Here is a 12,348-nt window from a genome sequence, read left to right on the forward strand (position 1 = left end):
TTGTAAACAAAAAAAACAAACATGAATGAACAAAACAAAAACATGAATATATGGGTATTAATATAAAATCCATTTGGACAATATCAAATATCATTCCGCTCCCAGTGGATCCAATGGTAGACTGGTGGATGCACAAAACTGTTAAACATAATGGTTGTCAATGTTCTTGACTCCCAGCTATGAAAAATAAATCATTGATGAACTGATTGCCCCCATATTTTAGCATTAACATAGTAGTGCTTACCCCCCCCCCCCCACACACACACACACACACACACACACACACACACACACACACACACACACACACACACACACACACACACACACACACACACACACACACACACACACACACAAAGATCTCTACTTTCACAATCCCAGCTTCAGATGATCACCCAGTCCAGCCAATGCTACTGAGAGGAAGAGGTTTGTGAATCAATTAAATGGCTGGGTGTGGTAGGACTTTTAACACCTGAGGATCTCACTAAGGTGTGTTGTGTGTTGCACAATGTCCTCTGCTGGACGTATGCCCGCTGGGTGCACACTTAATTTCACGAAGGAGAGTGGCGAGGCACTTACTGTTGACCACAGCAGCTGTATGACACAAACAAAATGGGGATTCTAATGATATACGGTGGCAAGAGCAATTACCTACAGAAGTACCGCAGCTGGTATGGTAATGTGCAATATTGAGCCTTGGTCAATTCTGGAATAGGCATTCCAAAACCTTCCCTGCATGAATGTTTTGAAGGCCACTTTGCACCTGAATGGGCATCTTGTTATAATGGGAATGTTGGGCTGCTTTAAAGGGAAATCCATCAAAACGTGGAGGAGGATTTACATCAGGGGAAGTTATTTATTTCCTATGTATTTCCATATAATCCTTACAGTGTTATCTGATTAAGATAGGTTCTCTCAGGTTGAGGCAGGGGAGATGCAGATATGATTGATGAAGTCCATTAACAGTTTGGGAAAAACATTAAGAGGACGAACAACAACCAGGAGTTCATTATGCATTATACGGCTGTCGCCGTCTGTCTCTGGGAGGGCTTTGCTCCATCCCACAATGACTGGTGTTTCAACAGGATTGATGTTCTTTTTGGAGACATAGCCATTTTTCACAAGAGTATTCAAGTGTTGGAGCTATTGACTGTGAAACTCATTGACTCTAAAGTAGTAGGCCGATTACATTTTTTTGTGTGTCCATTCTTTTTGGGATTGCCTTGTTTATCTTGTGTGATGTACATCCTTTCTCTTGTCACACCATTGTCATAATGCTATTTCCCATTCATGGCCTTAGTCATGTAATGCCACAAAGGTAAATGATACAATATGAAATCTTTGAAGTCAATGCCGTCTTTGATAAGGCGGGCAGTTGCAACAGACGACCTGGGTTGCTCTGGGGTTAATGAGCTACAATTAGGTAATCAGTGAGCCCAGCTCACTAGGTGTGTTGCCCAGCGATGCAGGCTGAGTGTGAACCGGGGCAATGGACAACGTGTGTGGCTCTACCCCATTGTCCCACAGCTCCAGAGCAATGGGGACATAATGACAGGGATAGGTGACATATTCTCTGGCCAAGCGGCCTCGGGGCAGTGAGGCAGCACTAATAAAGCTGATGGAGGAGGGGGGATTAAAGGGAATATCAGATTCAGTTTCGTCCGCTTTTGCATACTTGTATCGTCTATAAACCAAGAAAACATGCATTTATCTTTCTGTATTCAGCTTCTATCCATTTAGCCCTATCGTAAAATTTATAGAAGGCATAGAAATATATCCAACCAAAAGGGAAATTATAATTTCAAACCACCTTGGTGTTCCCTAGCCACTGTTCCTGGGCTCTGATCCAATGCAAATACGTGGTCTTAGGTTAATCTATCCGTTATATCTCCTCATATGGGTGACCTTTACATTTGCCATTTGCTGTCGACATCTCTCCTTTGTTTGCATAGAGCTTGACATGTCTTGATTTCTCCAACAGCGTCAAGTGTCAAGTCCTTTTCCAGAGCCAGCTCTGGTTACATCTGGTTATATCTACCGTAGGCCTATACCCTCTGCTATACTGCTTCCGCTAAGTGCCCATGAGCAAGAGAATGACACAACACTAACATAGGATCAGAATCTGTACTGTCTACGTGGCTGTTCTGTAACCACCTTCTATAGAGCACGCATCACACGTAGGGCACTATGTGTGTGTGTGTGTGTGTGTGTGTGTGTGTGTGTGTGTGTGTGTGTGTGTGTGTGTGTGTGTGTGTGTGGTGTGTGTTGCAAAGTTATATCAGGACAAAGACACAATGCATTTTGTGGGGTTGGTTTGAAAGCACTATCGGAAATTGAAATAGGAAGTAATATTTGGCTTTCGGAGGCAATTATAGGTCATTAGTTTACGGATGCAATTATATGTCATTACATGTGCAAGTGATGTAATTTCTGATATGATTTAAAATACACTACGTGGTCAGTTTCATGATTTTTAAGGCCTGCACCATTTTCTAAAAGCAAGAGGGGGCAGTGTAGTCTTGTTCAAAGGTTCAGTCAGTGTGGCATGCTATTTGAACAAGTCACCCACGTACTTTAACAGTTTTTTCCCCTAATTTCCCTTGCCTTTGACTGATAGATGTGTGATCTAATGTTAAACAAGAAGGTATGCAAATGAGTGTGTGACTTGCATGCTGACATGCAAGCACCCATAGCTCTTAAGTGAAACCAAGGTTTTTTCACTAAGCACATAATGACTAATAACCACGGCTGATTGTCTGAGGTCCTTTACTGATTACACTGCTGCTCTGTATTTTGATTGCTAATTGCCATCGTCAGACCGATTTCCACTCTTACATACCTCCACCTTCCCTTAAAGCCCCATTGCTGTGGTCATTATAAAGCTAACCCCTTTTTTCAACTGAAGTGTCTCCAATAGGGCTCGTAGTTACATCTGAATGCATCATGGTATTCCTTTAATGCCGATACTGCACCATATTAAGAGAACTCAAGATAGTTGTATGTCTGTAAAATCCTAAATCAACGTGAATGTCTGTAAACTAGGCTAATGAAAGCTTTGTTTTGCTATATACGTCTCGCCTCATAAATGCTGTGGCGGTTTCAAAAACACTAATGTCTTCCAATGACGAGAAATTATTTTGTGAATAATTACTAAACATTGACCAAAAAAATCATTACAACTGACGCAATAACGAATATTCAATGCTCCTATGCTTCCATAATGGAGGTGTTGATTTCCATGTAACTCTGTACTGTGCAAGCCCTGTTTCTTTAAACTGATTGAAGTGAATGTATCACAGTTAATGTATCATAAAGTATCTCATAACGATAATTTATCGAAGAGCGGAATTGCACTACTTTGCAACGCAATTTCAGCATTAAAAATGGAACAAACACGCTCAAAAGTAAGAAAGTTGAACTTGTGATATGTTTGACAAATTTGACCCAAAAAAAATTGAATTACTACGGCACATCTGTCTTACCGTTGAGCCTCTGGCGAGGTGGGGGGGATGGGGTGATATTTTGCTTCTGAGCAGGTGCCTAGTTTGTTTACAGTTGGAAGCCAACCAGTGGAAACGCTTGCCAGCCATTGGTAGATGTCTGCGAGAAGGACAGAGACAGGAAGCAAACATGCCAACCCTGTATCCATATCTTTACTCAACCAGAGACTTAGCTCCAGGGCGAACTGCTGCTCGCTCCAATCTGCAGCATTTTTTTTGGTGGTTTCTCCTACGACTGCACCGATTCAGGGAATGGCTGATATCAGATGAGAGCTGACATTTCCAGGAACCCACGGCACAACAGCTTGTTGCCTCCAGAATGCCCCGTTTATCAATAGACCATGAACACACGCAAGAGATTACCGTCAGTGCCACCTTTTCGACATCAGCGCATTGAATCAAATGGACTCCCCATTCGTGTTTGTGTGTGGGGTCTTATTGTGCATGCTGTTTTCCAATTGGTGGCCTATAGCGGCTGAACGGATGGCAATTGTGGGTTGTGGATTCAAGGGTGTCCTGCTGTTCTGTAGGTCTATGTTGTAATAGGTTCAGGGACATGGAAATGAACCGAGAAAAAGGAAGCATTCAGGTCCTTTCAATAGAGGATTTTAAACTTATATGTTCAGTGGTTTTCAATGTAGGTTTTATCAATGCTTGGCCCCAGGGAAAAAGCAGACTTAAATAGTTCAACATTCTCCACCTCAGCTTAGCTTTGCTGCAAAGCCAATTGGCACAGCATATTTAACCTTTGTATAGGCCTAGCTTCGGGTGATTATAATTTAACCATTCCTTTGGATCCCGGGTCACCCCTGTTACAGTGCCAACCAGATATGATTAGCAATATTGTGGCTGTGCGGCCTAACATAACCTCAGTCAAGACCAAGCATCACCGTGATTGAATGGCTCCAACCAGAGGTTAAAGGAATACTGCAAGGTTTTATGATCCAATAAGGGTACGATGCGCCTGTTTGAGCCTCGTATTGATTCTTCCCCTTGCTGGTGACCGTCACCTTGTAGGTGTGGCCTAAAAAGAAGGTCACACGTCACCTGGCCCATTCTGAATTAGCCAGGGGACGTCGCGATGCATCTCTAGTTCAGTGCATTGACGCCATCGTTTCATTGTTATGTTTATTTTCTAAGTTGTGTCCATCTTAACAATAAAGAATAAAAAGCAAAACAAAGACATTTTAAGGAGTGACACATACAGTACTTCGAGAGTCAATGTAATTGTGTTTGTTAGAAGGGCGATAGGGTCCCCTTTATCCATTACAATAAAGTGAGCAATATTCCCTGCTGTATCACATCAGCACCGTAACAAGAACGTGTGAGCAATTAATTAGAGCTAGCTGTCAGAGTTCCTATGCCCAGAGTTGTCAAAATGTTAACCAACACACCGTGAAATAACATTCCAGGGAAAGTGTAGTAGTTATTATTGTTAAGCAGTCGCTTGAACGGTTGCTTTAACACAAAAAAACAAATGAAGGCCTTGAGTCAAGGGGCAGGGCTAGCCTCGTCATCCCCTACCCTCGTGGGACCCTCGGTCTCAGATGTTAGGCCTCCGAGGTTAGCCTTTAGTCGGGAGCCACAGAGACACAGCGATAGGTGGGCCAGCTCGGGGAAGCATACAGCTGATGGCTCCCAGCGAGGCTCTCCTGCTCTGGGAACACTGAGGAGGGAGGCTAGCCCGGAGCAGCTGTGAGGAACTGACCGCCAGTTATTTTTACTCCAATTCCAGTTATTATGTGCAAACTTCCATTGGACTGCCGCCTTTTATGGTAACAACGACGATATTAGATGATTTAAAATAGGAATAAAGAATAGAGATGTAATATTTGTAAGGGTGGTATAGTTATGCATAGCTAAACATTGTGTCGTGATGAGTGGAAAATACCAACGGTACATTCTCTTTCCTTAAGTTCACTTAAGATGAATCGCTGCATTCTAGGTGGTCATCCATAAACACTCCACGAACACATGTCCAAACGTAGACACACACTCAAAATACATTATCAATCAAACCCATTTGTATGTGCTTAAAATACCAGTGTGATTTTTGGACTAAAGGACCTTTACTAGACATTTTCCCTGCCTCGAACAAAGTCCATTCTTCGGTGTAGACAGTGTGTGCTTTAATAACCATCATTGTACCTTTCTTGAGTGCCGTTCAGTGCAATTCCTTTTGGATGCCTATCGAAAAACATTTTGTGGACTTGAAAATTGCTAGCAACTAAGAGAGTGATATTTCAATGCAATCATTTCAGTGTCTTGCCGTTGGTACAAATATTTCAGAGAACCAAGTATTCATAAGGATGGATTTCCTATGCCTCTAATTTTATATGTATAGTAACTCTGGATATTTCTTTTGCATATTTTAGTTTGGAGGTTGATGTTTCATGTATCTTTATAAAAAACCTTAAAATTAAATCAACAAATTTGCACTAAAATACAAGATTAATGTCAAACACAACTATTAACTAGATGTTTCCTTTTAAACACAATAACTATGCTCAAAGCACTGTAGTGGACATTTTATTTCAGCTGATTATTCAAATGCAGAAATGATAGTCCTAGACATGAAAGTAACAAATAATTGTTAGTAACAGTGCTATAAGCTAAATAAACCTAAGCTATATAATGTAAATGAAATAATATACCTCAGCTTTTTCTACGCTGCGTTATCCCCCTGTCGTACAATATTTTCCAATAACAGAACCCCCCCCCCTATAATGGTTTATTCCTTGAAGCAAGTCGTAAGGTTGTGATTGGGCCACATAGCCAATAGACACATTTTAATGGCACTGAAGTACCCCATCCGTCTAATTGCACTTTCTCGTTTCCTCCTTCTCGACCACTAGTTGATACTGCTCGTCGTCGCCAGAGTAAAGTGAACAAGCAATAGGATGGAGGAACACACCAATAGGAGATGTCCATTGTGGTATGTGGTAAACCTTGATTATCTTTTTAACACACCAAAAGACAAGTTAGAGTTGCTTTAGGTGATATTGGAAGGTTGTAGAGAGCAGATGAGAGCAACATTTTGAAAATAAGCAAACTTATTTTCTATATTGGTTCATAGAGAGGTGCTCAGGCAGCCAGAACAGATATTCTCACCGCACATTTCACTCACTCATAGCTAGTGGCAATTGAATTTCTAACAATATAAAATCAAATGTATCTCCTGAATCTTAGATTAATAAATAAGACCTGATATGAGAACATTAGCCGGTATTTACCTGTCAACAGTAAATACATACAGCAGAAGTGCAGCACGCACGTTGTTAATTGCATCTTGGCACAAACACTGGACATGAGCAAGACAACAAGTGTCGGGAGTGATAAAAACAAATCTGCCCTTCAAAAAGATTACCTCCAGAGAGTTGAACTAATTAAACACCCTCTAGGATAAACAAGTCGCATTCAGGGGATTAAACAAGCCTCCCAGACAGAAGCACAGGCTTGTGTAAATGGTGCAGCTTGTAAAAATAGAGGGGTGTCTTCTTTGGAACATTCTCCAACAGAAGTTATCATTGGCATGATTGATTATCACACATGTCTATTAGAACTTTACCAGGAATCCGGGATGTATATCCTGTTCCCCCCACCAAAATAATAAAGCATCTGCTCTCTCACGCATCACAAACGAACACATTGCGCCAAATTACATTACATAACATTTATTTAGCGGATGCTATTATCCAAAGCAACTTACAATAAGTGGATTGAACCGTGAAGATGCATCCCAGAAATTGTAGGAATTGTACGTTTATCAAATTAGCAAACTGCTTCAAGTGCTTCATTATAGAAACAAATCATAAAATATACGTATTATTAATATATAATTGTTTATAATAAACAAATTATGTTTGACTGGTCTGAAGAAATCGGTGTAAATGAATCATACTTTCTTTGTGTTTTAAAAAGACAAAAAAGGAATGGAACAAGGACATCGAGTTAACTCATGTCAAACGTCCACGCTAATGTTCTTCTCTGTACCGGAGATGACTGCAGGGAATAATTAATCACTTACATTTTACAATTGGAGTAACTGAAGATACAAAAAGGCATTAGCAATCCTAGCAAGTTAGACGAGTAGGCTATAAACTTCTGATCATGTAGAAAGCGGCGGAGAAGAGCCCACTCAATTGTGGTGTATCGATCGCCTCGTCTATTCAGAGAACGTCACCGGCGGCAAGGATTGAAGGAGAGGAGAGAGATGTACTGGGTCAGAGTGAAATAAACCAAGACCTTGAGGCAAAGATAGAAAGCCAGTCTAACACAACACAGAAGCCAAACTCGCATGACTCCACTCTCTTATGTAGGCGATTCACTTTGAATGGCATACAATGCTCTTCTATCATTCTGCCATTGACAACCTAACTATGTTTCGCGGCGGCTTAACTTCATTCCGCAACAGTTGTTCCCGCATTTAGTTTTAGCTCTATCTCAATCACGTAACATGCTGAGGAATTTGTTCCCTGCTGTTTTCTGTGGTAAATATTTAAGTACCTTCTGCTGCATAGATTCCCCCCGCACCATGAAAAATGCATATATTCAATGCTGGAATACAAGGTAGATGTGGTAACGATGGTGTAGTTGTCTGTCCAGTTGTCTGATTGTGCAAGGTAACTTCTTTTAAGCTTTTTCTCACAGGCAAATATCGAATAGTACCCATTCACAGCGGTGGTGGTGTTTATTAGCTCTCATTCAGGTTGCGAAGGTATCCCAGAGTTGTCCCTCTTCAACAGGGGATGTGCCTTTCTATGCTCGCACATTCAGCTTTGTTAATAGGAAATAAGAGGACAATAAAAGCAATGATGATGCATTTCTTTGAGACCCAGTGTTTTGTCAGGGCTTTAATTTCAAAGGAAATGTTCTCCTCAGCATTCACATTTTATTTTGTGGATCAGAAACACCAACTTTTACTCTGAAGAGTTTCAGACGCTAAAGGCCTTTTCTTGCTCAGCACTGGAGCTCATCTGAAGCTAATTAAAAATCCCAGTCAGAGTGGGACGAAGTCACAGCGATGTATTTGCTAACTCCATTTTGCCAATGTGTTGTACTACAATAATACAGACTGTCCTAATTATCCGTTAGGACTGCATGCATACTCCCTTTTTTAGGAACCTTTTTTCTTTTACGCCCAAACGTTTTGGCCGGCATCATTTGGCTTTCGTCGTTGAAGACCCACATTGCAATGAATGTCTTTAGTAGTTTGCCATTTTAAATGGTTTAGAATGATAGCTTTGACATTGGATTGGATGTACAATCCAAGTAAATTCTGCCAAGTAATTGCTTGAAGCAACTTCAACCATGTTCTTTTACATCTGAGACGCCATGTCTTAGATACATTTTTTGGCTGCATTCCAAACATTATATTCTCTGTCTGATTAAATATGTACTTAAAATCTCAATTATTCACGCCCTACTCTTACCCCCCTCTATGTTGTTGTTCTTTTAATTGAGGACATGTAGCTCTACACACTGCTACTGGGCTGTTGCAACAAACTAATTTATCCTACGGGGCAATAATAAAGTTGTATCGCATCATATATGGTTAAATCTATACAATAGGCAGACAGTATAAAAATCATTAAAATTCACCACCACTTGTTATTTCTATTATCATTATTTCAAGAGTGAAGGAAGCACTGCCTCTCCCTGTGGTCTTTTACTTTGAAAATTCAACCCTCCAAAGAGATTCCAAGAGCAGCTATACCTTGCCAACTATGGTTGAACCCAGTCGATGGAAACAACATGTGGTGTCCATGACCATATCAAGGTAGCCTACGCTTTCAAGGCTCCTTGTCTCCCATGTTCAGAAATGGAATGATACACCCCCCTCACACAAACACCACCTCTCCCCACACACACCATCCCCCACACACACACACATACCACCACCTTACCCCTTGGGTGTGGACACCTTGTTTATTTTCTCATTGCTTCGCCTCTTTCCAAGGCAACGTTCTGTTCAATGATTTAAAATGCAGCACAGCACACGTTGAACCCCGACAAGAGCATTCGTATCCATTATGCTTATTTTGTGTGGGAGTTCATTTTTTTTTTCTTTTCCTCTGCTTATTTTGGGAGTTAATTGCATCCAGATGTGCATGATTGAATTGGGTTTGAGGTTAGGTTAAGGAAAGCAATGGCAAAGTGGATTGACAGATATATATTATTTATATGTATTTCTTTTACCATGGGCCCACAGTGAAAAGGTTTTGGCCTTTTTTACTTCCATTGTTTTAATGATGAGATACATAATGTATTTGTATCACTGGATCTTTATTCATTGATGAAAACCAAATGTCGACCATGAGTTTCTTATTGAATTGTTTAAGTCGATTTGGTAAAAAAGCCAACAAACACCAGTTGGTGTGCCCTTCTACCTCAGCTGGCTGTATCGTCATGTCAGTGCAGATGTATTTTTCATAAAAATAAACTTTGTGGAAAACACACTTTTAAGCGTCACAGTCCAACTCCTTCAACTACCAATGAGTGGGTGTTCAACATTCAAAAAGTGGCAATTAAAAACCCAGAAGAGGGGGAGCAACATGATTGCTGCTGAGGTCAAAAGAAGTTAATGTAAAGCCATCATGATCTTAAAACCTTTATTCGCGGTACTTGAACCAATTATTTTTTTTGCAGTTCGTAATTTACAACCACAGCCAACAGATAATGGTGCTTCCTTCAGCACTGTGATCCCCAACCAGCTGCATGCTGTCCTCCCCTCGCTCTGCGGGTCAAGTGAAGCTCGTCAAATATGGCACATCGATCCCAGGTCCTTAAAACGTCCACGTACACAATGAGATACAAAAAAAAGAAACAAAACAGGAATCTTCTCCTCCTTTCGCGAATAAACACTAGAGAAACTCAGATAACGTAGCTGGATTGGGTGGTGTTGCTGCACCCATCCAAACGATTCAACCAGAGGGTCTGTGTCTGCCGTGAATGGCGTAGACTCAGCTTGAGGGTGTGCGAGCTTTGAGGACACAGGTCCAGATAACGGTTGGGTCCTTCTGCAAGGGTCCGCCACATCTCCGCTGCAGCAGCAGAGTGTTCTGGAACATCTGTAGTGTCTTGTTGAGCTTCATGCTCAGTGCGCGGGCTGATTGTTCTACTCAATTGTCTCTGAGTCCCAAACAACTATTTCAGTATTGACCCTGAATCTGTTGTTGTTGCAAAACCATACCAAACCAAATGATCCAAACGGGTATTTTTCCAACTTTTTTTTGTTAGGTTTTTCTCTGTCTTATACACTATCTCCCGCAAGGAGCTTTGTTTAGATAATACAGATCTCCACAAAGGCAATCACAATTGTTCAAGCGATAAACACACACACGGACACACACACGCTCCGACGTTTTATAAGAACTTATTGGAATAAAAAATGAAATGGTATGTTGGCTGAGAAGCTTGGCGCCGGGTTAGTGTTGGTGCAGTCCTTTACCTCAACTGGCTTTAGTTGAATGCAGTAGCAATGTTCAAATGTACAAACCGACCTTTCTCTCCCCTCTCGCTCTCTTTTTCACCCCGCTCCCCGCCTCTCTCTCTCTCGTGCACGCTGTAGTGTCTTGAAATCGCTGAGAGGCTGATGTTGACAGGTGGAACAGAAACAAAAAAAAACAAACACTTGTATACATACATATGCTGTACATATATTACAGAGAGAGAGAGAGAGAGAGAGAGAGAGAGAGAGAGAGAGAGAGAGAGAGAGAGAGAGAGAGAGAAAGACAGGCGGGTCAGAGGTTCCACTTCTCGCTCTCCCATCTGTATCTTCTCCCTATATCACGGGCAAGGTTCTTTAGAAACTCAGATGGTTTCAGTGTCCGTAACTAACCAAATGAGCAAACAGTAGAAGAAGAATGCTGGAGGTAGCCCAAGGCCTTGGGCTTCGAGACGAAGAAGAAGAAGAAGAAGAAGAATACAAGTTTGGGAGGCTGTCAGGGGGTAGGATGGAGTGACCTTGCATCTGTTCATTGTCGACGGCCTGAAGAAAAAGCACAAACATAAATGAAGGTGGTTATACCGAGGAGGGCTCCGTGCGTGCTTCTACAGAAGTGTTACCTTGGAGGAGCGAAAAAACAGGATTTATGGATGCATATGAAACAAGACGATACCTGTGTTGGAATAATTGTTTCCAGAATGTTCTGCATGGTTTCCATGGTTTCGGGAGGGTAAGTGGTGCTCTGCCTCTCTTTGCTCCGCTGGCCCGGAATGGAGGCATTCGATTGGTTGAGAGTTGGCTGATTCAGGTCCGGTTCGCTTCCAAAAGCTAAGAGGGCATTTCCTGTGTACCGAGACAAAGTTAAATCATATATATATTTTATTTTTGTTGCAATGGGATCGACTTCTCTTCTGATGACGGCTCAGCTAAACAGCTAATTTCAATAGGACAAGAACAGGGTCAGAGAGGCTATATCAATTTAATTATTTATTTTTTAAGTTGGCTGAAGGCCCGCAAATTCTGATTGTCATCTTGATTAAATAAAAAAAAATAACGCTGAAAATTGACTATAAGGGTTCATTAATTGAGCATAAATTAACATTAGTTGTAGCGTAAGCATAGGAGTTGGGCTTAGGGTAAGGGTTGGTCGGTATTTCCACATATTGGTTAACCCTAAACATTAAATAATGCAGAAATTATTAAATTAGTAGACCAATAACTGAGTTGATTGTTAGTTAATAGTTCATTTATCTACCCTGTTGGTGAAGTCTTAGCAATTCAACATATTTAATTTAATAATTTCCTGTATGACGGTTCTTGTTCAACCAAGCTATCCACATCTTATTTTTGTACATTTTAACGCTCACACGATGTCTCCTAAAACATCTGACACTGCCT

The 12,348-nt window shown here is 41.2% G+C and overlaps 1 protein-coding gene across 1 annotated transcript in view; it reads right to left on the reverse strand.

The window, feature by feature from the left end:
- Positions 1-9,769: 9,769 nt before the first annotated feature.
- gfra4b (GDNF family receptor alpha 4b) overlaps positions 9,770-12,348 on the reverse strand; it is a 36,437-nt gene continuing 33,858 nt past the window's right edge. The window contains exons 7-8 of the mRNA XM_030369194.1: positions 11,624-11,793; positions 9,770-11,493 (exon numbers count right to left, since the gene is read on the reverse strand). Of these exons, the coding sequence (XP_030225054.1) occupies positions 11,326-11,493; positions 11,624-11,793 (338 nt within the window). The 3' untranslated portion in view covers positions 9,770-11,325. The remainder of the gene's footprint in view (positions 11,494-11,623; positions 11,794-12,348) is intronic.

The sequence above is a fragment of the Gadus morhua genome, chromosome 10, assembly GCF_902167405.1.
Source record: "Gadus morhua chromosome 10, gadMor3.0, whole genome shotgun sequence".
Taxonomy (NCBI): Eukaryota; Metazoa; Chordata; class Actinopteri; order Gadiformes; family Gadidae; genus Gadus; species Gadus morhua.